The sequence below is a fragment of the Candoia aspera genome, chromosome 2 (genome assembly GCF_035149785.1).
Source record: "Candoia aspera isolate rCanAsp1 chromosome 2, rCanAsp1.hap2, whole genome shotgun sequence".
Taxonomy (NCBI): domain Eukaryota; kingdom Metazoa; phylum Chordata; class Lepidosauria; order Squamata; family Boidae; genus Candoia; species Candoia aspera.
The window spans coordinates 168,005,340-168,033,208 of NC_086154.1; the positions used below are offsets into that span (position 1 = coordinate 168,005,340).

The window sequence follows — 27,869 nt, forward strand, 5'->3', positions numbered from 1 at the left end:
GCCAGCCATGCTCTCGCTCCGAAGGGAGCGTCAGTCAGTTCAGCTGCCGGCCAAGGAGGAGAGGAAGGAGCGACTGCGCGGGTCGGGGAGGTCCTGCGCACCGAGAGCGCGTGTCGAGGTAAAAAAGGGGAAATTGGAGGAGAGCAAGAAGAAAAAGAAGAAACGGCGGCAGAAATCTAGCGCGGCTGCATGCGAAGGAAGCCGCGAGACGACGAGGCACAATTGCGTTGGTTTGGCTCTTAATGGCTCCTGTTGAATTGAATGGGACAAAAGTAAATGGCTTGCAGTTGGGAGAGGGTCCAAAACTCGTCCCCCCAGCCTCTTTGTTTTTCCCTCTTCCCCTCTAAATCAAAGATTCATTAGGTACGGATTTAACTCGGAATGTGAGCCCTCGCGGTTAACTTTCCTGCGCGCCAACAGGCAAAAGTTGTGCGCACGTGTCCCCTGAGGGATTTCTTCGTGATATAACTGTTTCTCAATCTCTTCCACTTTAAGATGTGGGGACTTCAACTCCCAGAATTCCCCAGCCAGCATGGGCATGAGTGACTGTTCGAAGGGCCTCCCCATCCAGGAAAGGGCGTAACTGGCGCACAACACGGAATTGTGCAAAGGCCCTCCTGGCCACGACTGCCACCTGCTCTTTGAGTAGGAGTCGTGAGTCCAGAACGACCCCCAAGTTACACATCAGGTCTGTCTGGGGAATTCTGGGGGTTGAAGTCCCCACACCTTAAAGTGGCTGAGATTGAGAAACACTGAACTGGAGAGGAGTCTGGTAGCCCCCTTTTATCAGTTGTTTCTGGTGAAGTGAGCTACAGCTCAGGAAAGCTTGTGCCTTTTAATGAAACTGGGTACAGTAGTTGGAAAAGGGAATTCCCGACTCCTGACTTACTTTTTGTTACCATAGACTACAGTATCCGGCTCTCCTCCTGCAGTGTCGGCAATACACTTTGGTAACGATCACATGATAATTCATCACATATGCAAGATGGGTGGCTGTACAAATCAAATAAATTCAAGGCATTTAATAAAATGATCTTACTATTATAATAGCATTTTTTAAAAGGCATTATTATGGTCATACAGATGTTTTATTTCCCTGTTATAGAAGAAAGCTTGGTTGAGTCACCCAATGAGTCTATGTTTCCAATGAAAATTAAATTAGGACTTCCTGATTCTTAGTTCTTGCATTCTTAGCTGTTTATACTGTAATTCCAATTCTACAAATGAACTTCTTGGCTACTATGGTATTTTGTGGCCAGAACATAGATGCTGAGGGAACTAAAGACATTGATTAAAAATCTAAAGATGTACTTAACACCTTGCCAGCCATTTCATAGATCTAGAAGATTCAGAGCTGTAATGAAAAGTGTGAATGTTACTTATAAAAAGAAACTGCTCTGGTTTACAGGCAGGCAGTCCTAAGTGCGTTTCCTGGTATCTTCAGATACAATGAGAAAAACTCTCGTCTAACATTCAGAATTGCCATATGTTTTCTGAGTATATACCTCCTCATAGGCTGGGCTCTTACAACATGGTAGGGTAAAATAGCATTGAATAGGTTGTAGTTCACGATGTCATGCAAAACATCTACTGGCCATCATATAATTGGGTATCATCAGTATGCTGATGATACCCAATTATACATCTCCATCCTGGGTGAGATAAGTGATACTGTGACTGCCCTCTCTCGATGCCTGGGGGCTGTGGGGGTCTGGATGGGGAACAGGCTTCAGCTGAACCCTGGTAAGATGGAGTGGCTGTGGGTTAATGGCTTGTCTGTATCTGAGAAATTGTCATCTTTAGTTCTGGACGGGGTTGCACTGCCCCAGACAGACCTGATGTGTTTTTGAGTAGGGGTCGTTCTGGACTCACGACTCCTACTCAAAAAGCAGGTGGCAGTCGTGGCCAGGAGGGCCTTTGCACAATTCCGTGTTGTGCACCAGTTATGCCCTTTCCTGGATGGGGAGGCCCTTCGAACAGTCACTCATGCCCTTGTTATCTCCCACATAGACTCTACATGGGGCTTCCCTTGAAAAGTATCTGGAAGCTACAGCTGGTCCGGAATGCAGCTGTGTGGGCAATTCTTGTGCCCCAAGATTGGCGCATGTAACACCCTTGCTGCGCAAGCTGCACTGGGTGCCAGTTTGCTTCTGGGTCCAATTCGAGGTGTTGGTTATTGCCTTTAAAGCCCTACATGGCATGGGTCCAGGTTACCTGAGGGACCGTCTCATCCCCATCACATCAACCCGTCCCATGTGATCATGCAGAGGGCATGCTACGGACCCTGTCAGTTAAAGAACTCCAGTTGGTGGGGTCCAGGAAGCGGGCCTTCTCTGCAGTGGCACCCGCCCTTTGGAACATTCTGCCACTGGAGGTCAGGCTAGCCCCATCCCTTTTGACCTTGCGGAAGTCCCTGAAGACCTGGCTCTGCTGCCATGCTTGTGGCGGGGTGGGGGGTAGTCATTCTTGAGGATGGCTGGTGCCTTAGAGTGCTCCCCCTGTATTTATGATCTTTTGTAGCCATCTGGTTTTTTATCTTCTATTTTTATTTTTATATTGTATTGTATTATATTATGCTTTATTATGCTTACTGTTTTTAATTTTTAACTAATTTATTGTAAACCACTCAGAGTCCCTTTTCGGGGGGAGATGGGAGGAAGTATAAATTTGAGAAATAAATAAATAGATAAAATATTAGAGTAGGTGAACCAAAGTTCTGAGTGGGTAGCTGACATTGCATGTCATATTAAGACATACATACATACATACATACATACATATATATATATATTGCTTAATATGTGCATAAACTCAAATTCAACCAACTACAGCATGGCTCAGCAAATTGTGTGAATCAGACTGGCAACATTCTTAAGATGTCTACATCAGAAATTGCATTTACCCAGCTAAGTTGACTGCTCAAGATGTTAGATGAAGGAAAATATAGGTTATCATAGCTGGGAAAACAGCATATGGTCTTGTTTCTGAAATTAAATAATTATTAGCATAATAATATTAATTTTCCATCAGTCCTGTAAAGCAGACCAGTAACATTATCAGTACCACTTTGATAGCCATGATAGGGCAGGTGGATAAGGTTTAAAAAAATTTCATATATTTTCAGGGGACAGATTGATTTTGACAAGCTGTGGCTTAAAAAGTCTACCCTAGCGACATTGTGACTGACTTGAATATTTCAAACAGAGGGTATAGCACAGCATTCAAAGACGTTCAGCAAAATGGCAACTTTTATAGGTGAATACAGCTGTTAATTAGATAAATTAGAGTATATTCTAAGCTACCAGGTGAGTCTAATTTCAGGTTGCACCTGAGGCTTCCACAGATATTCTACCTTTTAATTTTGGATAATGCTGTATGCTATTTCTAGCTTCTACCTAGAAAGAAAGACCATATTTACCTGAAATGAAAATGATCCTGATTTTAGAATGATCCTCCTCAAAGGGAGCTTAGGTTAAAAGAAAAAGTCACCTGCCGTATTCTCAGCAAATTTGAGATGTCAATTCTATTTTAAAAATTAAAAAAATGTACAATCATGCTTGCATAATAGTTTATCTTGTACGCCTTATTTTATTTTCTACATTCTATTCTGTAGCTTATAATAATGTATTAAACTTTAGTAAGGCTTATTTAGTCTTGGTCATTGACTTGTAATAAAGGATTTGTTTTGGTAATAAATTATTAGGGAAATGATCTAATCTTTCTTTTGGATAAATACAGTGGGAGTATTTTTAGACTGATTGTGATTGGGTGGCTTCCAGAGTTAACCCCACTGTTCCTCAATCCTTGAGAAAGCATTGAGGAAACAATCCTTTGATCTCAAATGTATGAAACCAGATTTCAGCAAAAGAAAAAGGCAGGTGGAGGCAAGTGTTCCCATCCGTGGTACACTGAAGGTGGAGGAAGGTGAGAATTCCTACCAATGGGCCAATAGAGTGCCCAGAAGCTCTGCAGGGGACATGCTTCAAGAGAAAAAAGTAGATTTTCTCTGGTTTAGTATACATTGCAGCAGAGTTAGCAATATGCATAGACAGCTGGACCCTACTGAACTGCATCAGGCAGGTCTGGAGCTGATTCCAACTCATTTTAAGAACTGCTGTGGAAATGCTCATTCAGGTCTTATTTTATTTTCCTTGCATGTCTGTTAATAAATCCCTATTTTGGAACAATCTTCCTTAGGCCACTGAGGAAAACTGATGCCTAGCTGCTGTGACGTAGAAATGATCTCTTTGCCATTGCCTGATGGAGATGATCCAGTGGAACATTGTATCTTAACCTCTGCAGACCCTGAGTTGAAAGATCACATTCCTTTCCCACCCAAAAGCCATCTCAAGACCAAAGTAGACAGCAGTGCCAAAAAGAAATATGCCTCTGCAAAGAAGAAGGTACTTGGTTTGTTGTTGACTGTCCATCAGTGTCTAGTGCCAGTGAAAAATTGTTGTGCAGCTCTGAGTGTCTTGATCCCACTTGTATTCCAGTCATAAACAGTCATTCTGAATTCAGTTATGACTGATGTGCAGAATTATTTGAGACAAATTCCAATCTCTGCTGTACCAGTCTGAAGTCAGTTGTAAATCCTGGTTATCCAGAATGTATTTGGCAAACCGGAGTTCTCTTGACTGCAGAGCAGCAGGAAAAGGCTGAATTTGCAGGGGGGAGTTGGTGTGTGAAAGCCAGGGATGTGCTGTCCCTTGCTCTTCGCTGCAATCCTCCTTTTATAGGATTATAGACTCCTGTTTGTACTGTGGTGAAAAGAAACCAGGAATTGGAAACAGGTAGGACCATAGGTGTCTTTTCTTGGTTACACTAGAGCATGATGGTATTCGGAGAGAAGTTCATGACCAGAATTTGCAAAAGAGAATTGGTGTCACAATAACATTGTAGTGAATTATTTTTCTGATCACTGTATTTCAAATGAATAACGTGAATTTCCATCCTCTTCACTGTGCAGTTTTTGACCCTCATTACTTCTTCCCTTTGCCTATTTTTTAAAATTATTATTAGATGTTTATACTGCCTTTTGTGTGTGTGTGTGTAGTCAACTCAAGGTGGCAAACATACCTAATATTCTTGCCTCCTATTTTCCCCACAACAACAACCCTGTGAGGTGGGTTGGACTGAAAGAAAGTGACTTGCCTAAAGTCACCCAGCTTTCATGCCTAAGGTGGGGCTAGAACTCACAATCTCCTGGTTTCTAGGCCAGCCCCATCACCACTACACCAAACTGGCTATTATCATTCCGTCATCTCCCTCTTTTTCTTCCCCTTGTAGACTTCTCCCTGGCTCTGTCTTTGTCTGATTTCTCCAGTTACTACCTGTTCTCACTTTGATTTTCTGCCCTTCACCGTTGCTGCTCCATCTGCTTGCTCTTGTCCTGGGATCCCGCTTCATCCTTTCTATATTTTTCTCATTTGGTGTCTGAGAAAGGTGCCAGACCACGAGGCATAAGTAGTTACTTCCCTGGAGCAATGTTCAGTGTTGTTTCTTTCCAGGTTTGAAAAGGCTGAGGCTGGTAAGGGTGTGTTAGTGGGCTCTTCACATTTTCTCTAACCAGATGTGTTTATCTAGGTTTGCCAGTCACATCATAAGTGGATACAACACTAATTAAGTTAGTTAGACAACTTCCAAACTAGAATAATTTTTAAAGCAACTCTTCCAAAAGGAGGGGCTTACAATCTATCTGTGCTTGCTCAGTCAGCTTCTGCTGCCTGTCCTGTAAGCTTTGAGCCTGAGACCCCACTGCAGAGGCTCACAGGGACTGCTCTTATATTTGCTCTTAAACTTCTGGCCCCTCTGCCCCATTTGTTGTCCACGCAGGCATTTGCTCTCTTTGTGAAAGCCAAGGAAGTGGAAGCGGACATGTCTGCTTGCCAAAGGGCAATTTCCTGGAGATGCTGCCAACAGACTTTCAAAGATCTGACTGGCATTCACAGACATGTGGCTTCTCAGCATTCAGGTGACATTGGGCAGCAAACAGCTGTGATCTTAAAGCAGATGACAGGCAGCAGAATCACAAATAGCCCCGCCTCTGTGGATGAAACATCTAGGCCCAACAGGACTCCAGACAGAAACCAGGAGACGATCTACAAGCTCCCAGATATAAGCCACATCAGTACTAATGAAATGAAAAGGTAAGAAATCATTATGCTTATCTTGAGTTAGGGTGAATTGTTCACTTTCTTCTGTCTCCACTCACCCCACTTCCTAAGGGCTGATGGTCTTCTGCTCTGCTGGTGATTATCAGTCATCTGTCATCTAGGAAACCTCTGATAACACAGAGACCGATGATTGCTGTCCACTGACTGAAGAGCATCAGTTTCATGCTCTTGGGATTTATCACTGCCACAAGGGACTGGTAGTTTTTTACCCTCTGGATGATCTCCTGCTCAAACAGTCTTGCCCTCTAGTTTAGCTGGCATGGCGAGGCTTTTTACACATCCTATTTACACTTATTAAGTTCCTTAAGGAAGCTACTTCTTTACTTAAAGCATAATGGATGACTATAAAGGGTTAGAGATGGTTTCTTTGATTTAATGTGATAAGTGGTTACAAAATTGAACATCTAACATGTGGTAGATAATTACAGAGTTGAGCATCTAAAGTCTGGTAAGTGTTTTATGAAGTTCAGCTTCCTCATTTAAGGGAAGGAGAAATGGAGGGGGGAATGGAAGCAGGGCAGGGGGAAAAGGCTCTTAAGGTCTTCCTGGTGTACTCAGACAGTTTCGCCATCCATTGCAAGGTTTTTATCCATCTCTCAGAGACAGGATCAGATGCAGGAGAGGCTCTGGAAAAGTGGGAACCAACAAGATGGGTTGACCTGGGAGGTGAAGTGCACAATTTTCTTCTCTTTTTTCAAACTTGGGAGGTGACAACATCTCAATCCATCATTCTCAGTGATTCTTTACCCTACTTCTCCATATATGAGTGACTATGCCCTTTTTTTCTCCAAGTCCTCTGGGTCTGTAACCATGATGTTTGTTAATTAATGTGTATTAACTTGTTTATGGCTTGCTGCAAAAACTGAAAGCAGGTATGAGGAGGAGAGGCAGAATGGTTCAAAGGTGTGTGTGTGTGTGTGTGTGCGCAAATACAATTTTGCAGAACAAAATGATAAGTAAAGTAAAAAAAAATCAATGCATATGACTATCAAGATGCCAGACACAAACTCAAAAGCAGACGCAAGGCAAGAAACTAGCACCAGGTTGTTAAGGTCTTGTACATTGAGTCATGGAAATACAGACTTTTGCATTGAGTCATGGAAATACAGACTTTTGACACAAACTCTCTCCCCCACACTTTGCAGTGAATTTGGGGAAGTTTTGCTGTACTATTGCTACTGCGAGGTGGCAGATCCTGTGGGACTTTGTATGTGGCAGAAGGCTTTATGTCAGCACCTGCGTCTAACCGGCAAGGTAAATGATTCAACGCTGTCCCCTTTTTGAAGTAACTATTCTATAATCTGAGTTTTAATTGAGGTTTTGGTTAATTTGTTTCTATTCCTTCTTACTAGTTATATATGTTAGTTATACTGAACAGCATTATCTGGTGAAAAACCAGGTATAGCTCAAACAAATTATCATCATCATCGTCGTCATCATCATCACTATAGGCAGGTTGGGAACTACTCTGAAATACCTGGCTAGAATCACCCCTGGTAGCAACTTCGGAAGAACAAGATGCTGACTCATCTCTCATTTGCTTTCAGACATTATGTAGAAAATTGGTTGGCAATCTTTTCTGGCCCTGGACTGTCTAAATAAACAATCAAAACAATTGAAATCTCAGGGAGTGCAGAAGTCTCATGCAAGATCTTGCAAGATTTTGGCAGTTGTCAAGTTCTTGCAAGATTTTTGCAACTGTTTCAGGGTGAAGCAGAAATGCTTCTTGGGCACCTTAAGGTTCTTGGGTGTTACTTTGCTGACCCAGAACAGAACATATCACAATGGATGGGAAGAGAGCTCTTGAATTTTCTTTTTTAAAAGTTTCCTACAAATCAAGGTCAGAAGCAAATTGTAGTCAGCATCTCCTGCACAGATACAGAGCAGATCACATTAGATAACCCCAAGACAATTCTTAGGAATGTGTTAAGCTCCTCCTTTTTTTTTTTTTTTTTGTGGTTGCATTTTGTTTGGATTAAATTTAGATGCAGCTGAACGCTAACCAATTGTAGGTTGTGCATGGTTGAAATGTGCATACTTTCTTGGGAGTAAGTTCTACTGAATTCTCTTAGGGTCCCTTCTGAATAAACCCAGGTAGGCCTTGGGTGCATATCTTGTAATGACTCTTCCTGCTTGGCTTCCAGGTGCGAATTGCTTCAGAAGGAATTAATGGAACTGTTGGTGGGAGCAGGGCATCTACTAAACTATATATGGATTCAATGCTATCTCACCCCCTCTTTAAAGGCACTTTGACAAAGGAAGATTTCAAGGTAAGAGACACAGAGAGCAATCTGACTGCATTATGACCCTACAGCAGTGTTTCTCAACCTTGGCAACTTGAAGGTGTGTGGGCTTCAACTCCCAGAATTTCCCAGCCAGCATAGCCACACATCTTCAAGTTGCCACGGTTGTGAAACACTGCCCTACAGTGAACATTTTCTTAAAGACCTTCTTCCCCAAAACTCTTGCTTTGTGAAATTCTTTATGCCACATGGTTGTACAATTCTCACAGGTCCTATGGGATTCCAAGAGATGGCAAGAGAAACACCACCTGCTTCCTTGAATAATTTTAGGCCCATCTACCCCACTGATTGGGTGATTGGTGACCCAGAAAAAACACTTCTGGTTGATATGCTGTTCATGTAGATTTTGAGTTGGGAACTAAAGTCCAAGGGCTGGATATATTTCTATATATCCATCAGGCTGATGTCAGCAGGTGGAACTTTGGGGAAGGGAACGACTACCCTCTGACTACATCTGTTCTTACCATGGAGGTGGATTTGTGGACCAATGGAGAAAGGCCTGTGGCTCCACATATGATTTATTTCATCTTGTATGATGTTCCTCTGCAGACAGGAAAAGGAAGAGGGCAAAGAGGCCCCTTCCTTATCCTGGATGGAGAACTGTCCTTCATGAAGGAAGAACCAGGCAATATCTCCACCTTCTCCTGCACAGAGTAAGATGGCTAGGTAAGAAACATGGATCCACAGTTTAACTCAGCTTGCCAGTGCTCTATTGCAGGGTTCTTCAACCTTGGCAACTCTAAGCTGTGCGAACTTCAACTCTCAGAATTCTGGGAGTTGAAGTCCGCACAGCTTAGAGTTGCCAAGGTTGAGGAACCCTGCTCTATTGGATCATTCTCAAGTGTGGCTCTTGCTGGCTTCAGCCACTCCTCATCCTACTGTGGCAGAGGAGGGACCAACCAAGCTGTGCTGGGGTCATTCTGTCTGGAATGCACGCAAATGTAGCTCTTTCTGCTGGTGACAAGGGAGGAATGTTACTGGACAAACCAGCCTAGTGGGCTGAGCTAGGTCTGTGGACAGCATGTTCTCTATCCTAAGGTAATTGTGCCCTTCAGGAAAAGTCATAAATGTGTTCCCTCTCAAACAGGTTGAATACATTATTTAGAAAATCGAAACTGGTCAAACTTTGTTCAAGAGGGTTGCTTCTAAATCTTTTTGGCTAAATTAAACTGGAGGTGGACTTCATAATCACTGGTTTCCTGCCTTTGATTCCCAGGGGTTTGGGGCGGAGGGGAGGGGAGGGGTGGGGCAGGGCAGATTGTAGACTGTCTGAAACCAACATGGCAACTAAGATTTCTTGCAAGCTGCTGCTGCTTTGTTTTCTTCCCTTGGTTCTCAGACCAGTACAGGAGGGGCCCACTGTTTCCCTGATCTTCGAATTGGCGTGTTTGAAGAAATAGTACCTATGGGAATTCACCCAGAAAAAGTCTCTTACAAAGAAACTGGTATGGAACTGGTCATAGGTGATCAATTTTTTGTGTGTCAAGGGTTGAATTTTCCCAGAGTAATTTCTTGGGGAAAACTTGCTGGTGGTAGGTGGAATCAAAGCGTAAAATGGGTGTGGCCACTGTATTTTCTCTTCCTCTATCCTCCCTGCCCTTTTTTCTTCCTCCATCCTCCTTCCTCCCAGCCAATGAGCTGCCATGGAGAAGTCAGACCACTTTTGTTGGAAATCCGAACTCATGAAACTAAGCCTATTGTGCTTTACAAGAATTGAATGGAAGGCAGTAAGCCCAAGGAACAAAAACAGCAGCTGCAGAACAGGATTAAACGGTTTAGAAGTCTTTGATACAGTTCTCTGGAATAAAGTGGGATTTGCTGAGGAGGGGTATATGTGTTAAATATGCAAATTTGGCTCACTGTATCCTCTTAATGTCTTTTAATTCTTGGTAGGAATCCATTTGGCTCCAAAGGAGTTTCATGCAGAAGTAGAGAAATACCTTTCTCAGGGTCATAATGCACAGGGGGATACAATTTTGCTGGACTGCAGGAACTTCTATGAAAGTAAAATAGTAGGTAGCCTTAATTTGGATATTTTGTTGTTGTCGTTGCTGCCTCCTTTGGATTTGCACACCTGAGGTTTAGCCACATGAAGACATAATAGGTCCTGTGTATGTGCCTGGCACAGAGTAGGTTAAGAGGCTTTTAAACACCCCTTCAATAGTACATTGCCTGTTTGCTGTTCCCCCTCCCCCCCCTTTTTTAACTTGGAGATGTATAACCTGCCATTTAAAAACTGAATTCTTAAATGACTTTGAAGATGGAATGAAAGATACACTTATCAGCTTTGTAGATGACACCAGAAAGCCAGTTTGGTCTAGTTAAGGCAATGGGGTAGAAACCAGGAGACCGTGAGTTCTAGTCCCGCCTCAGGTATTAAGCCTGCTGGGTGACCCTGGGTGACTCTCAGCCCTAGGAAGGAGGCAGTGGCAAACCACTTCTGAAAAACCTTGCCAAGAAAACTGCAGGGACTGGTCCGGGCAGTCACCGAAGATTGGATATGATTGAACGGCAAAAATTTTAAAAAGTCACCGAGTTAGAAAGTTTGGCTAACTCTGTACAGGGCAAAACAAGACTCCCGTGAACACTGAGTCATATCCAGCAGTAGTGATAAGTGTGAGATCCTGCATCTGGTAGGAAAAATGGAATGCATTAATACAGGATTGGGGAGACCAGGTTGGGGGCAGCATATGTGAGATGCATCTAGGAATACTAGTAGTCCCTCAGTGTAATGTAGCAACTAAAAAGACCAGTGTAATCTTGAATTGCATTGATAATAGTAGCATTATGTGCAGATCATGATAGGTAAGTGCTGTACTGAACTCTGCACTAGTTAAGCCACAGTTAGAATTCTATTCTCTTGAGAAGTCTGTAATGCTGGGAAAGATGGAAGGAAAGAGGATGAGCAGCAGCAAGGAGGATGGACTTGATTACAGCAGCAGTAGGTGCATGATTGGAAGACCTGAAGACCAGACTGGGGACAGATCATCCTGGAGAAGTTCTGCCTATGTGGTCACCACCAACTTGATGGCACATAATCAATCAATAGAATACTGTGCCCAATTCTGTGGGTTACACTTTGAAAGAGACTTGGGAGCGTTGTTCTAGGTGGAGGAAGGCTAGCAGGATGATGAAAGATACTACTCAGTCACTTCTTGTAATGGTTGCCTATTCTAAAACACCATCAGACTCATGAGTGTGAATTCAAAGATATCTGATTTATTAAAGAATAGTATGCAGGATCACAGAGAAAGCTGAGAATGATGAAAGCGCGCCAAATTCAAACTAAAAACCCTCGGTGCAAATGAGATCCCTCCCCCCGTAGAATCTTCCCAAGCTCGCAATCCCAGGTGCTCCTAACGGTTTCTGATGGTCTGCGGGAAAAGGCCTTGAATAGATAACATAACCCAAACACATTCCATTGTACTGATTTCACATACAGAGCTTGGTACAAGGTTTCACAGCAGCTCCCTCCCAAACAGAAACGCGCGTCAGCGCCATGGCATGTGAAACGTTACGATGTATAAACTATATTGAATCAGTGAACATGACATACTGCCCCCCCAAAAGAAAGATTACATTAAGCAGCAGGCTTTAAAGGATAAGCAAGGTGGAAACGGTTAACTAAATCAGGAGCGTTAACGTGGTGAGCAGACACCCATTCAGAATGAGGAAAATGTTTCCATCGGACGAGATACTGCAGGGTGCCTCGAAGTTTGCGGGAATCAACGATGTCCTTGACTTCAAAGTGTTGTTGGCCATCAGTCATGACTGGAGTGGGAGGAGGAGGTTGAGGGTGCCAGCGTGAGGAGTGGTGCATAGGCTTAAGCAAGCTGCAATGGAAAACAGGGTGCAAGCGTTTCAAATTGTGAGGCAGGTCCAATTTAACGGTAACCGGATTGATAAGCTGAACAATAGGAAAGGGACCAATGAATTTGGGAGCAAGTTTTTTAGAGGGTTGAGGTGATTTGATAAATTTAGTAGATAGATACACCTGATCCCCCACTTTGAAGTCGTGTTGTAAGGAACAATGCTTATCAGCTTGCAACTTGTAAGCAGCCTGGGCATCAGCCAAAGCTTGTTGAATTACCAGCCAGGAATCAGACAGTTTAACAGCCCAGTCAGATGCAGAACATGTTTGGGAAGGGGGCTGTGGCAGTTCAGGGATGGGAACAAAGTCGTGACCAGAAACCACGCGAAAAGGGGTTTGTCCGGTACTTTGATGGACAGCATTGTTGTAAGCAACTTCAGCAAAAGGTAATAACTCCACCCAATCGTCCTGATGGTAGTTAATGTATGCTCTAAGAAACTGTTCAAGAGTGGAGTTCAAAATCTCAGTAGAACTGTCAGTCTGAGGATGGGACGATGTGGACAGCGCTTGTTTGGTGCCAATCAATTTTAAAAATGATTTCCAAAACTGGGAAGTAAACTGTGTCCCGCGGTCACTGACCAAACGGGAGGGGCTACCGTGGAGGCGGTAGATATGGAGGAGAAATAGGCGCGCCAATTGTGGGGCTGACGGGATGGATGCACATGGAATAAAATGCGCTTGCTTGGAGAAAAAATCTTTTACAACCCAAATAACAGTTTTTTTCTGACTGGGAGGAAGATCCACAATAAAATCCATAGAAATCTCGTCCCAAGGACGGGTAGGACTAGCCACTGACTGTAAAAGCCCCTGTGGTTTCCCTCCTTTCCGTTTTGACATGGCACAAACAGGACAGGAAGCAACATAGTCTTTTACGTCATGTCTCAAGGTTGGCCACCAAAATTGGCGGTGAACCAAATGCAAGGCTTTGACAAAACCAAAGTGTCCAGCAAGTTTATCATCACGGGAACGCTGCAAAATAGCAGCCCTTAACGTTTCAGGCACATAAAGGCGATGTTGCACCCACGCCAGACCATTTTCAGAAGAAACAGTGTCTCTATTAGCTAGCAACCAAGTGTCAGATTTCAGTGCCTGGAGAAAGTCCTTCTGCAACTGACAAGGAACTTGCACTTTCCGCTTCCCAGACTGGGCTGGGGGCGGGGTTGCCTGTGCATGGGTCTGGCTCCGAGTGACAGCAACCAAGCCCAGTTGTGGTTTAGTGAGAACAGTCCCAACCACATCTGCCACCTGGTCAAGGTCCTGAGGTAAACGTGACAAAGCATCGGCCAGAAAGTTTTTCTTTCCCAGGATAAATTTTAACTGGAAATTAAAACTACTGAAAAACTGAGCCCAGCAAATTTGTTTAGGACTGAGACGCTGGGGGGTACGAAGGGCTTCCAAATTCCTGTGATCAGTCCAAACCTCGAAAGGGCATTTAGCGCCTTCAAGGAGGTGACGCCAGGTTTCTAAAGTGGCTTTTACAGCGAACGCCTCCTTTTCCCAAACATGCCAATGGTGTTCGGTTTTATAAAATTTCCTGGACAGATAAGCACAGGGTTTTAAGTGATTCTCAGAATCCCACTGTAACAAAATAGCCCCAGCTGAGGAGTCAGAAGCATCAACTTGGACCACAAAGGGGCATTCAGGATCGGGGTGCTGTGGAATAGGCTCAGCAGTGAAAAGGGTTTTCAACTTTTCAAATGCTGCCTGGCATTCAGGCGTCCAATTCAGCACGGCTCCAGGGTGTTTTACTTTGCGCGTCTCCCCCAAGCCCTTGGTACGGAGTAAATCAGTGAGGGGCAAGGCGATCTCAGCGAACCCCTGTATAAATTGGCGATAATAATTACTGAACCCTAGGAAACTTTGCAGTTGCCTCCGGGTGTGGGGATGTTCCCAACTTAGAATCGCCTGAATTTTTGCAGGGTCCATTTCAATGCCCTTGTCAGACACTCAATAGCCCAGATAGTCAAGTTGGGTTTTGTGAAATTCACATTTGGAGAGTTTGGCGTAGAATTTGGCATCTCTAAGTTTGCGTAACACCTGTTTGAGGAGGCGTTCGTGTTCCTCCTCGGTTTCAGTGTAAATGAGAACATCATCTAAGTAAACCAGGACCCCTTTAAACAAACGAGCATGTAAAACTTCATTAATCAACTGCATGAAGACTCCGGGTGCCCCTGCTAACCCAAAAGGGAGGACTTTGTACTGAAACGATCCTAGTGGGCAATTAAAAGCAGTTTTCCACTCATTCCCAGCTCTTATGCGAATGCGGAAATAGGCTTCACGAAGATCGAGCTTGGAGAAAATCTTGCTAACATGTCCTTCACGAGAGGGAGAGGGTACTTGTTGACAATAGATACGGAATTTAACCCTCGATAGTCTGTACAGAGTCAAAGCGTGCCATCTTTCTTTCCCGGAATAACACAGGGGCCCCAACTGGGGAATTAGCAGGTTCAATAAATCCCCTGGACAGATTTTTGTCAATGAAGTCCCGTAATGCCTCAAGCTCCTTCTGAGTCATCGGATAAATTTTTGGCTTGGGCAATTGAGCATTGGGGACCAACTCTATTGCACAGTCAGTTTTCTGGTGGGGTAGCTGATCTGCTTCCATCTCCCCAAATACGTCTGCAAAGTCTTGGTATTGATCAGGCAAGCCTTCTAAATGTGCCAAGTTAGGGTGCGGCGTGGCGATCGCAGCCCTTCCAATCCCCGCACGTGCAACTATCTCCACTGTAGGAGCTTGGTAAAATCCATCTTTAAAAGTCACAGTTCTGTGCTCCCAGGTTATATAGGGGCTTCTGTAGGTCAACCAGGGGATCCCCAGGATTACCAAGGGGTTGCCAACAGGTGCCACCATGAATTTCAAAGTCTCACGGTGGCTGCCCATTTGCATTGCCACAGTTCCAGTGAAATGGGTTGCAGCCCCCCCCCCACCATTGAACCATCCAACTGTGTGAAGATCAAAGGCTGCTGGAGGGGGAAGCTAGGCAGGTCCAAAGCAGCAACCAGATCAGGGTGAATTAAACACCTGTAACACCCAGAGTCCACTAAAGCCCATACCTCTGTAGTTTTTGTGTGGGAACCCAATTTCACTTTCACTGCTAAAGTGTGACAGTCAGCACTCACCATAGCATCTTTGCGCCCATCCTCCTCCATGTGCCTGCAGGCGCTCTTCATGGCAGGTGGCTGGCATTTCCCTCTGGCTCCTTGGAGTCGTCTTCAGCCTCTTCCGAGAAGTAGATTACTTCCTCAGCATCGGCTGTACCTTTGGCTGCTGTCATCCGCCGCGAGGGGGGGGCGATTTGGCCGGCGGCTTTCCCGCTCACTCTCCAGCTTTGGCTTTTGAGCAATCAGCTGCTCGGTGGCCCTCCTTTCCGCATTGGAGACACTGACCCCTCGTGTAGCGCCGATCTCTCTCCTCATCCCAAGCTCTATAGCTTGGCCGGGCAGCAGTCGTAGCACTTCGGGGTCCCCTCATGGTGGCAGGTGGTCTTTCAGATTTTCTAGTTTGCATGAAGGTATGCTGAGCATGCTCAGCCTTGCCGGCCAGACAGATCCAGTCGTACAATGACTCTGGGTCGTCTCTATACAACGCCCACCGTAGGACGTCCCGGTTGAGTCCCTCTTTAAACCGTTCTATTAGGGTTGACTGAGACCAGTCAGGGATTTTCCCAGCTAGAGCCTCAAACTCTAGGGCGTAATCAGCTACAGACATTCGGCCCTGGGTAAGATCCTTCAGCGCCTTCTTAGCTTTTGCCTTGGCCAGAGGATCCTCAAAATGCAGCTTTAACGCCCACATGAAATCATAGAAATAATCAAGTGCAGGGGAGTCAGCATCACTTAATTGAACATACCAATCAGCCGCTTGACCCTTCACTTGGTGGCAATGGCAGTTATCTTAGCCTCTTCGGAAGGGAAGTATGCTCCAAACTGCCTCATGTAACTTTTAGCATTAGTTAAAAAGAAAAATAACTTTGTTGGATCCCCATCAAACTTGACAGAAAAGTCTCTCACCCCCACTCCAGTTGGAGAGGAATCGGCAGCTACTTGAGTGGTTGGGCCCCAGGTTACAGTAGCATTCCCTCTTCGGGGTGGGGACACTGGTGATCGAGCCCTGCGGGGTGGGGATTCATCCCGGAGCCGTCTCCGGCCCCACTCTGCCGGCGGTCCGGATGGGAGGATGGGGGATGGTTGCAGGAAGCTGGGATCTCCTCCGCGCCTCCCCTGCCCCTCCAATGACAGAGACAGGTTTCTTAGCATGTACTCTATCGATCCTATTTTGGCCTCCATCACTCTTAGCCTTTCAGGGGCTTGAGAGTCCTCCCTCCTTCACGTGTTCGGCTTTCTCTCTGTTGACACCGTAGTAGATTCTTTGTCTGGGGTTAGCGGGAACCGATACTTCCAGGACGCCCCCGATGTCCCTGGCTGGGGTTCCTCTACTTCATCCAAGGTGAACAACTCTGTGAGCAATTCGCTGGGTGCTGGTTGCTCTGGCTCTTCCCCATCGTTAGATTCCTCCACATCAGAATTGGAACTCGATCCATCCCGGGAGTCTGAAGGTTCTGGGGTGAGGTTCAGTTCTCCACTCTTGACCGTTGACTCGGGCATCAAGCTAGCCATCTCCTCAAGTCCCCTGGTCGTGAGCTTGGACTCACCCATCGTTAACTATTTTCCCTCGCAAGAAACTGATCTTGGTAGGAGCTAACGGTACAACTTTGGGGATTCTCAGCTTTATGTAACGGTTGCCTATTCTAAAACACCATCAGACTCATGAGTGTGAATTCAAAGATATCTGATTTATTAAAGAATAGTATGCAGGATCACAGAGAAAGCTGAGAATGATGAAAGCGCGCCAAATTCAAACTAAAAACCCTCGGTGCAAATGAGATCCCTCCCCCCATAGAATCTTCTCAAGTTCACAATCCCAGGTGCTCCTAACGGTTTCTGATGGTCTGCGGGAAAAGTCCTTGAACAGAGAACATAACCCAAACACATTCCATTGTAAGGAATACAGATACAGAGCTTGGTACAAGGTTTCACAGCAGCTCCCTCCCAAACAGAAACGTGCATCAGCGCCATGGCATGTGAAATGTTATGATGTATAAACTACATTGAATCAGTGAACATGACACTTCTTCAACATGAACACTGCAGAAGTGGACCTGACCTGCATGATGGGGTAAGGAGAAGTGTGTGGTCAGCAGTTGGCACTGGAAGAGCTGTCAGAGGATCAGGCTTCACCTACAGGCAGGGCTGGAACCATTCAGTCAAGTTCACAAGACATCCAGTAGCCTCTGTGAATCAAAACCAGCCCCAACATGTGGAAGCAATTTTGAAATTACCGATCGAAGCAAATATCTGTAGCTCAGGGTTAAACTGGGGAGTCCTTGGTGCTCTCTGAGCCTTGTTGTTTCCTTGCAGACGCTTCATTGCCAGACTAGGCAACATCTTCAGTGCGGGAAGGGAGCAGGCCTTGCTCTCTGTTTATATACTGTGGTTTGTCCAGCTTGTGTTGGTGGGGGTGTTGTTCTCTCCTTGAATTTTAAAATTCTCTTGTGTTTCTTTTTCTTTCCCCTCTTACTGAGCAGACCTCTTAGCTGCCTCCTTTGAGAAGGGTGGCCTGCATTTATCTGTCCCTTGTTTTGACTGCGCATGGTATTTTTCTTACTGGGTGAGAACAAACCCTCCTGCTGGGTCACCAAGTGCTCTGCTTCCCTTATGCAGGGCACTCTGTCCTTGCCCCACTTGCAGATGACCTGACTGGAGGGGGAGGCAGGCGGTGACGGCGGTGCTTCTCCTGAGGCATCGGCAGGCTCAGAGGCTGTGGTGGGACTGAGGGGTGTAGCTGCAGAAGCACGAGCTTCTCACTCCCCCCTCTGCACCCCGCCTCCATCACAGCTACTGTTGGAAAGGTTTTTTTTAAAAAAGATTGAAGGAAACCAAGCCTTACGAGGAAACATTAAAGGAGCAGGAAGATGGTTGGTCTGCCAAAACTGCATTGTACTGTATTGTCACACCCAGAGTTATGTACTTAAGATGGGCAGCTACATAAAAGTTCTAAATAAACCATTCTGCTTGCGGTCTACAAATACCTAAAAGGAAGAGGGAGTGGACCTGTGTCGGAACTGAGGACAGGACAAGGCCCAACAGGTTAAAATAGAAAGAATGTTCCGGCTGACTATTAGGACATATTTTTTATTGGAATTTGCTGTTAAACAGTGGAACCACCTGCCCAGAACAATGATGGCTTTCTCTTCAGTGGAGCTTTTCAACCAGGGCCTGGATGGCTGCCTGTAAGAGATGTACTGAGTAGGAGGGTAGACTGGGTGGCCTATAAGATCCCTTCCAACTCATACATTCTATGGTTCTAAAGAAATTCAGCCGTGAGGCAACATGGTACCATAACAGCTGCAGTTGTTCCTGATTTTATCTTTTAAAATCACAAGTTAAGTAGTGCTTTTTTTTCTTTTGATTCCAGGGGCACTTCCAAGGCTGTCTGGCTCCCAACATTAGGAAGTTCAGCTACTTCCCCATCTACATAGATGAGAATTTGGACCTTTTCAGGGGCAAACGAGTCTTGATGTACTGCACAGGAGGAATCCGCTGTGAGCGGGGTTCAGCCTATCTCAGGTCTAAGGTGAGCCACCCCGGGGGAGAGGACTTCACTTAGAACTGGTCAGCTGGAGAAGACAAGTGACACAGCAGGATTTGTGCAAGGGATTCATGGTTTCACTGGTAGACCTAGCAGGTCTAATCTTCTAGCAGTTATGTAATGCTGAACAAAGTCAAACTCTAGGTAACCACAAATTAACCTGCACAAAATTGCCTCAAGCATTTAAACTAATTACTGTTCAGAAGGGCTGGAAAAGAGCACCTGCTCTTTCACCACCTGTAGTGGATGAATCATTGCAATTTAGATAAAAATCAAAGCTACCCCTTAATAAATTATGAACCCAGCTGTGCATTAAGAAAAGCAGAATCTTTTGCTCAGCACAGGATAAGCAGATGGAGCAAATGTTGCCTTTGCTGCAAAATTTAGTCTGCAGATGGCCATTCTACAGAGGAGCAAACAGCTGAACCAGACCCCAGAACCCATTTTCCAGGGACACTGGAAATTGGACTGACGTTTCTCTTGCCTGCCTTTTACTCATTCTAAGGTAATGGAAAACAATTTCCTCAGCATGGTACAGTAGCTTTGTTAAGTAATTATGGGACAATCCATACCTTCCTTATTAAAAAAATATGAGGGACTTTTACCTTTTCTGAAGGGTGAGCACATCAGTTTCTTGCAGTAAAAATCAACCAACAGTTTTTCTGGTGTCTAACTTATTTGAGAACCAGTTTGGTGTAGTGGTTAAGGCACCAGGCTAGAAACCAGGCGACCGTTGTGACCTCACAAGAATTAGCCATTTAGTTACATCTGGGTTTGTCTTGAAGAACTTGTTTTTTCAGAGGTTAACCCAGGAGTGGAAATAAAATACTAGGACTGAACAAGGTGAGGAAACTGCTAGAACAGCCTTGCTATTAATTACAAAGATCTCTGGATCAAGCTCCTCCCTTCCCATTCTACCTAAAGAGAAAGGGAAGACTGGGAGCACAAGATCTCCTTGACACAAAACTCTCCCATTTCTGTCCTTAAACATCCCCACCCCAATCCCCTAAACACATTAAAAATGGCCCAATTTCTTCAGCCCTATTGCATCATTGGAAGGACTGCCAAGAAAGTAGGAGGCTGAATTGCCCCCATCAAGAACTTGCCTTCCCCTGATTGGAAGAGTTCTCAGTTGCTAAATTAGATAGGATCCCCACTAATGAGTTAGAGCAGAGTTTCTCAGCCAGGGTTCTGTGGAAGCCTAGGGTTCCACAAGAAGTCACTGGGAGATCACAATTTGTTTAAAAAATTATTTTAAATTCAGGCAACTTCACATTAAAGAGATAAGCGTCATTCTTTATGTTTAGTTTAAGAACACTACTAGTGCTTATGTACAGACCTACACATGAAACGAATATAATCATTTTGTAACTTCTGGCCTATATCTGAGTCTGAATGTGCAGGGGTTCCCCGAGGCCTGAAAAATATTTCAAGGGTTCCTCCAGGGTCAAAAGGCTGAGAAAGGCTGAGTTGGAGTGTCTTCTAACTCATCCAACTGTAATGAAGACAAACTTAGTATTATGTCAAGGATGGCTGGATGATGCTGAAAGATACTACAAGTCAGTGGTGGGGATCTTGCCTATGAACTTACATTTTAAAAATCGAGGAGAAATACTTCTAGCAGCAGAGCTATGCAGCACAGCAGTCCTTCAGTTTAGATAAAGGTGAAGCCTCTTTTGAGTCAAGCTCCAATTCTAGTGACTTGATGGATATCGTTATGGAACTGTTATTCATTACCTTTCGTCTGAATACTTCTTTAAAATTCTCAGTTTTGCCTACAGCCTGGGATCTCCTGCCCATCTCCCATTCAGGTTCTACCCAAGTCTGATCCTGCCTAGCTTTTGAGATCAGCCGAGGTTGGCCCTCTGACAAAAGCAGTCAAAGCAACCTGTTCCAAACTAATCTGTTAAACACCTTCCCAAACTCTCAGATTAATTAAGTGTACTTATCACTTCCTTCCCATTGATAACTCATTCTTCCACAAATTTCCAGGTAGTAACAATACTGTATGTTTTAAATATACTGTTCTTACTATGTCTATTCATCACAAACTGGAATTTAGTCAAATCTAGGCTAGGCAATCATTTACAGAAACTGATGCACATTATAATTATAATTTATTAAACTTGCATGCTGCCCAACTCTCAACAACTCTGGGCAGCTCACAACAATCAAAGAAATTACAATAAAATCATTAAACGATAAAAAGCACGATGAAGCGAGGGGTCTCACTCTCCCTCGCCAAAGTCCTGGGTGAAGAGCCAGATCTTCATGGCTCTTCTAAACAACAGCAGAGTGGGGGCCATCCAGATCTTGGGGAACTCGGTGCTGCTACAGAGAAGGCACACTTCTGGGGTCCTGATAGATGACATTGCTTAATCAAAGGAACCTGGAGTGCTCCAAGCCTGCAGGATCAAATCAGCCAGGCAGATGTTATAGGCAACAGGCAGTCTCTCAGGCAACCAGGCCCTATGCCATGTAGGGCTGTCACTGTCACAAGCCTATTAACATTTCTGACATTGCTTGACCTTTTGATGGGCAGGGGAGAGCAATCTTTTGTCCATCTTCAGAAGACAAATACCCATTTAAGGGCCTACTTCATACCTCACAAATGGCCTAGAGCCAAGAAGCTTATTATAGTTCCCTTTTCAGGAGAGATGGGTGGTGATAGAAATTTGAAAAATAAATGATTAGAGATACAGTATGTCGTGTGTGTGCGTGCGTGCCTTTGAGTCAGTTTTTGACTCCTAGTGACTGCCTGCAGTTTTCTTGGCGAGGTTTTTCTGAAGTGGCTTGCCCTTGCCCCCTTCCTAAGATTGAGAGGGAATGACTGGCCCAAGATCACACAGCTGGCTTTGTGCCTAAGGTGGGACTAGAACTCACACTTTCCCATTTTCTAGCCTGGTGCCTTAACTACTACACCAAACTGGCTCTCCTGGCAATTCTGGGATTTGAAGTCCACACATCTTAAAGTTGCTGGGGTTAAGAAGCACTATTTTAGAGTTAGGCCTCTGAGGTCAGAGGGAATGGCCATAGAGGTTGGCCATGGATCATAGAGGTTAATTTTTAGGATCTACAATTAGAACTGGGACAGTTTGGCTTCTGCTTTTAGTTGGAATAGAATCCAAGACTTCTCAGTCTTTGTTGAAAAAGAAGTAATAGAAAATCCACATTTGACGGATACTGTTTTGAAATGGACAAGATTATTCACAAAAGGCTCCAATGAGTGGAATATGCACAAATTGCCAGCTGCTTCTTTGCACTTCCCACATTTATTAATATAATTTGCTTTTCTGAATCATAATCATAAGCAGAACAACTGGGATCCTCCTTCCCCCCCATTGTTATTGACACCTCATGAGTGAGAAGCCCATTTTGCAAATTGCAATTTTTACCTTCATTAAATATGGACCATAAAGACTAGGCCCTCCTGAAGATTCTAAAGCACAGGACAGTTCAAATATTCATTTATTTGATACTCTACTTTCTAACCAAACTTCTTGAAATAGTTTGCAAGCAAGACTGACCCTAAAGTACAGTGAGGATAGACAATTATGCATAATGAAGTGGGTAGTGGCAGTTGACAACCAAAGAGGAGGAGAATGTAAAGGTGTGATGTAAGTGAATGTGATATGCTGTAACATAAGAAATTAATGCTGTAACATAATAAATTGTGAATTCACAGGATAGCACATTGATTGAATACTGTAGAACAGTACAAAAGGCATAAGTTTGTGTTCATTAGCAGTATGTCCAGCCTTGCTCCTTTTTTCTTGGCGCCTAAATTAGCAGTGTATAAATAGGATTAGAGACTTGGGTTTCTATTGAATAGCTGTAAATTGGCAGAAGAAACTCACATACTTTTCCCTAGAGAAGTAGCGGACACCAAATGAATACTTGCTACTTCAGCTGCCCATTGTTTTCTCCTGTAACTTTGACCTTCAACTGCTTTTCTTAGTCATGGAACATGTAAACCAGTATTTTTCAAACTTGACAACTTTAAGATGGTGGACTTAAACTCCCTGAATTCCCTTAGCCAACATTAACATCTTAATGTTGCCAAGGTTGAGAAACATTGATAACTGGGGGACAGGGGATATGGTGTAAAAACAATAAGGGCTATGACTTCTATTTAGCCCATCACTGCTACCACCAATCATTTCGCCAGCAAAGGCTTGGATTCTGTTCTTAGATTTGGGTTTATTACTAAAAGACTACAATGCATCCATTAGAGCTTCCTAAAGCGTGAGGACTGCAAATTTCTACATACAATACTGAATAAAGGCGGACTATATTTCTAGCATTTTTTCTTGCCTTTTCTCTGTAAAGTTGTATTAATTGTGTCTTCCAAGAAAATCATTCCCTTTTGGTCATCATATGTGCATCATCAACACTAAATAATAGTTACTCCATCAGTGGGGAAGACTTTGAACTCTGCTCATAACTAGTGGAAGCGAGACTTCACTCAGTAAGCAGGAAGATCTTAGCTTGGCCTCTTTACACTTTGCTGTATTTTGTTATGAAATATTTCTTTCCTGAGAACATACAGGCCAAGCCAAGATATATTCCCTATGTTCAGAAAATCAGCAACAAGAAATTACAACCAAACTGACTGTAGGTTGTAGGGCTTTTTATTGGCCTTTCAGAAGTTCCTAAATCTTACGTGTGGTGTTGCTTTGAACCAGGGTGTATGCAGAGAGGTTTATCACCTCAAAGGTGGCATCCACAAGTACCTGGAAGAATTTCCTGATGGATTCTACAGAGGAAAGCTTTTTGTTTTTGATGAACGTTATGCCATTTCCTCAAACAGTGACGTGATTTCAGGTAAAGTACGTTCTTCCCAATTGAGTGGCTGTTTGGCGCCTTTGCTGCATGCATTATGTAGGCTACAAAATGTAGCCATTTTGTAGGCGGTAGTTTGTAAACTACTGCAGGAGGGCTTCTTCCTGCTCAGCCTTCTCCAGTTAGTTGCCCTTTGGATGAACAGCAAGATGGCTGGGCATAATGAGAGTTGTAGTCCAGCTCATCTAGTTAGGGAAGACTGTTTGGAAGCACCAAGGTTTTTTTTTCTTTACACACAAGAGTTTTTACTAGCTGATTTTTAAAATGAGAGACTGACTTGCTGTCCATCTCCTCTATCCTGGCTAACTACGCTTGGCCAGTCACAACCCCCTGAATGAGCTCATACATCATGCTAAGTCACACACTGCTCTTCCCCCAAGGGTTTAAATGTTGGATTTGGGCCAGAGAAATTCAAGTTCAAATACTCCTCTATCACTGGAAGATGGAAGGCAAGCCCTACTTTCAACTAATTTGCATTACAAGGTTGTAGGAATATAGTAATCTTCAGTTTAATGGACCTAGGTTTAATAGATTTCAGATACAATGGACAAATTTTTCACTTGTTCTTCAGTCCCATTTAAGGCTAATCTGCTAAACTGAGGTTTTATTGCAGATATTGTCATTTATTTCAACTATGTAACTACTCAAATGATGTATAGTAACACAAATGACCTATATTCAGATTTAACAGACATCCCCTCTCTCTGAATGGTCCATTAAATTAAGGGTTTACTGTAAAATGAGGAGAAGCCTCCCATGGGTGCTGTGATGAGGTTGCAGAGAAGTTGTGGTGCATAAATGCAGTACGTAATAACTAATGTGGAATGTTAGGTTTTGGCTAAGTGTGCTGTGTGATCCCAACCACTGTGCTTATAAAGCACAATTTATGTCTTAGCTGTATGATCCCAACCCATTGTGGCTTACTGAATAAACCATGGGTAGTAAGTGGTAACTGTGTGAACCCAATCACAGTGTCAGAGATCATAGGGAAAGTAGGGTCAGCAGTAACCAAAAACAACTGCTCCCCTTAGAAATTTAAGCTTGCTTTCTTCCCCTTCAGTTTGCCGTTACTGTGGGACACTCTGGGACCAGTACCATCTTTGCTCTACCCAGCTCTGCCGTCAACTTGTCCTGACATGCCAACAATGCCAACAGAAAGGGTTCACAGCCTGCTGTCCCCTCTGCCAGGAGAAAGGTCTTGCACTGGCTTTAGCACCTTCAGGACAGACCTTCAAAGAGGAGTGTGAGTGTACAGGAACACGGCAGCGGGTACCAGTGGAACGCTTTTGACAAAGAGCCCTGAAGTTATACTCCCTCTTTATGGATGATTGCCTGAGATGTCGGTTCTGAGACATGTTTTAATGGATTTGAGGGAGTTAGTTGTGTGGGGCAGTTGAGCAGATCTTCAGTTCCAGCTGCAGTCAAGGTTTCAGTGCAAGATTGGATTCCTCTCAAAAGAAATTGCATGGAGAAGAAAGGTTCGACCATATTTAGAGTCTTCCAGCAAGACAACTTGAGGTTCGTACATGTGATGCTTTAGGAAGGCCTAATTCACAAGCAATGAAAAAATAGAAGATTGGTCTCAACCCAACAGACAAGGCTATAGTGCATGCATCGTTAATTTTAATGAGTTGCATAGAATTCTGTGCTGTTTTTGAATGTTGCCCACTACCGGTAACAGAACTAATGGGATACCATCGGTTGACTGAGTTGAGCTGTACCACAGAGGTAGACAAGCTTTTTCATCCTGAGGGTTACACTTTGGGCCATAGAAATTAGGGTTGCTGATGTTATAATGTAATTAGAGTAAGCAGGGCTCAACATTTTGAGCCGTTTTCAGGAGTGTTAGGGACAGAAGTGTAAAGTGCTCTTTGCGCCTTAACACCCCCAAAACAAGTCATACTTGCCCAAGTTTGGGGGAGGGGATGTTTCAGAGTTTAAGGTGCACGCTGAATATCTAAAATATCTCCTATCTATAAATAGGAAGTATTACGTACACCGCTTTAAATTGCACAAAATAAAGGTGGGAAATAATAATAATGATGATGACGATGATGATGATGTCACCCTTTTTGCTGTTTTAAATCCCCCGATCTTTCTTCAGATGAACAATGGATCCAAAGATTTCAGCCATGCCTGCTTCTGGGCTACCAATGGGGATGCTGGCCGCTCTCAATCATTAATGATACTATGAGCATCAAAGGAAATTCCCCATGTCCCTTAACTGTGGGACTGTCATCTCCATTTGGGAAAGGCAGATTATGACACTGTCAAGGGGGAGGCATACAAGCAAATGGTACCCTCTTTTGGCAACACAGTGGCAAAATCATATTTGTATGGACAGCTAGGAAAATAGAAGACATGCCTTCAACCATTTCAGCCACTGTCTGCAGAATGTAAAGCCACCCTCCATAGAGGAAGTATAGGAGGCTTGTGCAGTGAGAAGAGGTATCCCCATCAACAGTACAGGGAGATTAGTAGATCTTGCCCAGGTACTAATACTGTGCTCTTGCAGAGCAAATGGAATGGAATGAATCCAAAAGCCTTTGTTCAGATAAAGCTTTCAAACATTAAACCCCACGCAGCTTTCTGAAAAACCATGTTGGATCAAGGAAACTGTCACTAGGACATGCGAAACAGAAAGAAATATAATACAAAAATAGTCAATTTGCAAGCATAAAGAGTCCTGACACACTCTTGTGTGTATTATCAGATTTAATCCATATTTTTAAATTCTTCAGTTCTTCAGGAAAAATAGAAATAACCAACATCCCATTCAGCAGCTGCCTTTCTTGTGACTATTGCTTAGGGAAACAGTGGCCTTACATTTTTTGTGCTGGAGGGCTGTGAGGTATAATAGATGATTCTAATGCTGGGTTGTAACTTAGGGTTCTGGATGTTGCTAGCTGATTGCAATTCTCAATTTAAAATAATTATGTACATTGGGATGATAAAAATGCTGTCAGATTAGTAGAATCTTTCTAATTCTTTCAAGATCAAAATAAAGTATTTTTTTAACATTTCTGCTACATTTGCAGAGCAGTATTGCATTGTTTTATTGTTGCCAACTACTCATGCATATCACTGCGCACGTGCACACAAATCCATACTAAAACTAGGCTGTGATCTAACTATAAATTCAAGCTGTTTTTGAGCAATGATATATTTCACCAGAATCCAAAATTGCATCTTGTATGGTTGACAGGCTAAAACTTGGGATTACTCTTTAAAAATAAAGATGCCATCATATTCCACAATTTGATAATGAAGACTTTTGCCTATAATCACTATTTAATTTAAATCTTCCATGTGCAAGGGTGTCATATGAAAAAACAAGCCCCAGAAATTCACTGCACAGTTGCTCTGCTTCCATAAGCCTTCATAAGCCAGTGCAAGCTTGCTGACGCATCTTCGCAACCAAAACTACACCCCAGTTCGACACTTGGGAAAGATGGGTCCAGTCAGGTCTGCAAGCCGTCTTTTTCTCACTGAGGGGAAAAAAATATGTGAGGTCAGCATATATTTCTTAGGTATAGAGTGGAGAGTTCCATAGATATTCTCAATTCTTGAATTTCAAGACCATCACAAAGAAGAACAAGTAACCCTATCACATTTGAACAAACCTCACCAATTTAATCTAGAGGAAGGTCTGAAAACACTATAATCTAGGCTGCATTAATTGCCAGGGCTCCTCCTGTGCCCCTGTCCTGGGTTAATCTGTTTTCTTGGAAAATATATTTTTGTGAAGTACATACTAAGGACTATTACTTCCTTTCCCCAGGACTGAAACTGGAATTCCTAGGATTCTAGAAAAGTCAATTTAGCAGTGCAATGCTATAGATATCAAGTCAAAAGTAGTCCTTGTTTTAAGAGCACTAACAAGCAAATACAAGATCTCAGCCTCTATCTAGAGCAGGTGTTTTCAAATCTACAGGCTGCAGAACTTGTTCATAAAAAAAAAAATTCTGATTGAAAAAGGCAGGGCTTCTGAATGTCAACTGACAAGCCCTGCCCTTTCTACTGTACCTTAG

General features: G+C 43.7%; 2 protein-coding genes across 6 annotated transcripts in view; one reads left to right on the forward strand and one right to left on the reverse strand.

The window, feature by feature from the left end:
• TSTD2 (thiosulfate sulfurtransferase like domain containing 2) lies at positions 1-26,880 on the forward strand. 2 transcript variants are annotated; one of them, XM_063294801.1, is made up of 10 exons: positions 1-118; positions 4,198-4,403; positions 5,836-6,149; positions 7,322-7,430; positions 8,321-8,446; positions 9,819-9,924; positions 10,373-10,491; positions 18,823-18,981; positions 23,682-23,820; positions 24,899-26,880. In XM_063294801.1, exons 2-10 carry the CDS (start codon positions 4,215-4,217, stop codon positions 25,126-25,128), a joined length of 1,491 nt encoding a protein of 496 aa, XP_063150871.1. In that variant the 5' UTR covers positions 1-118; positions 4,198-4,214; the 3' UTR covers positions 25,129-26,880. The 2 variants fall into 2 exon arrangements, with proteins under 2 accessions (XP_063150871.1, XP_063150872.1); XM_063294802.1 differs by lacking the exon at positions 1-118 and having other exon boundaries at positions 4,174-4,403.
• The window catches only part of TMOD1 (tropomodulin 1), a 37,498-nt gene continuing 36,164 nt past the window's right edge, over positions 26,536-27,869 (reverse strand). For 3 of the 4 annotated variants that reach the window (XR_010067301.1, XM_063294805.1, XM_063294804.1), the window contains one exon: positions 26,536-27,326. Coding sequence is in view for 2 of the 4 variants with exons in the window: in XM_063294804.1 (XP_063150874.1) it covers positions 27,262-27,326 (65 nt within the window). In the remaining 2 variants the exon portion in view is untranslated. The remainder of the gene's footprint in view (positions 27,327-27,869) is intronic. The other variant, XM_063294806.1, reaches the window with a different exon arrangement.

Coding starts and splice junctions, on each gene's coding strand:
- TSTD2 (XM_063294801.1), top strand. CDS start 4,215: ATGCCTAGCTGCTGTGACGTAGAAATGATCTCTTTGCCATTGCCTGAT. Junction 6,150..7,321: donor AGTACTAATGAAATGAAAAG/GTAAGAAATCAT, acceptor CACACTTTGCAG/TGAATTTGGGGAAGTTTTGC. Junction 18,982..23,681: donor CAGCCTATCTCAGGTCTAAG/GTGAGCCACCCC, acceptor GCTTTGAACCAG/GGTGTATGCAGAGAGGTTTA.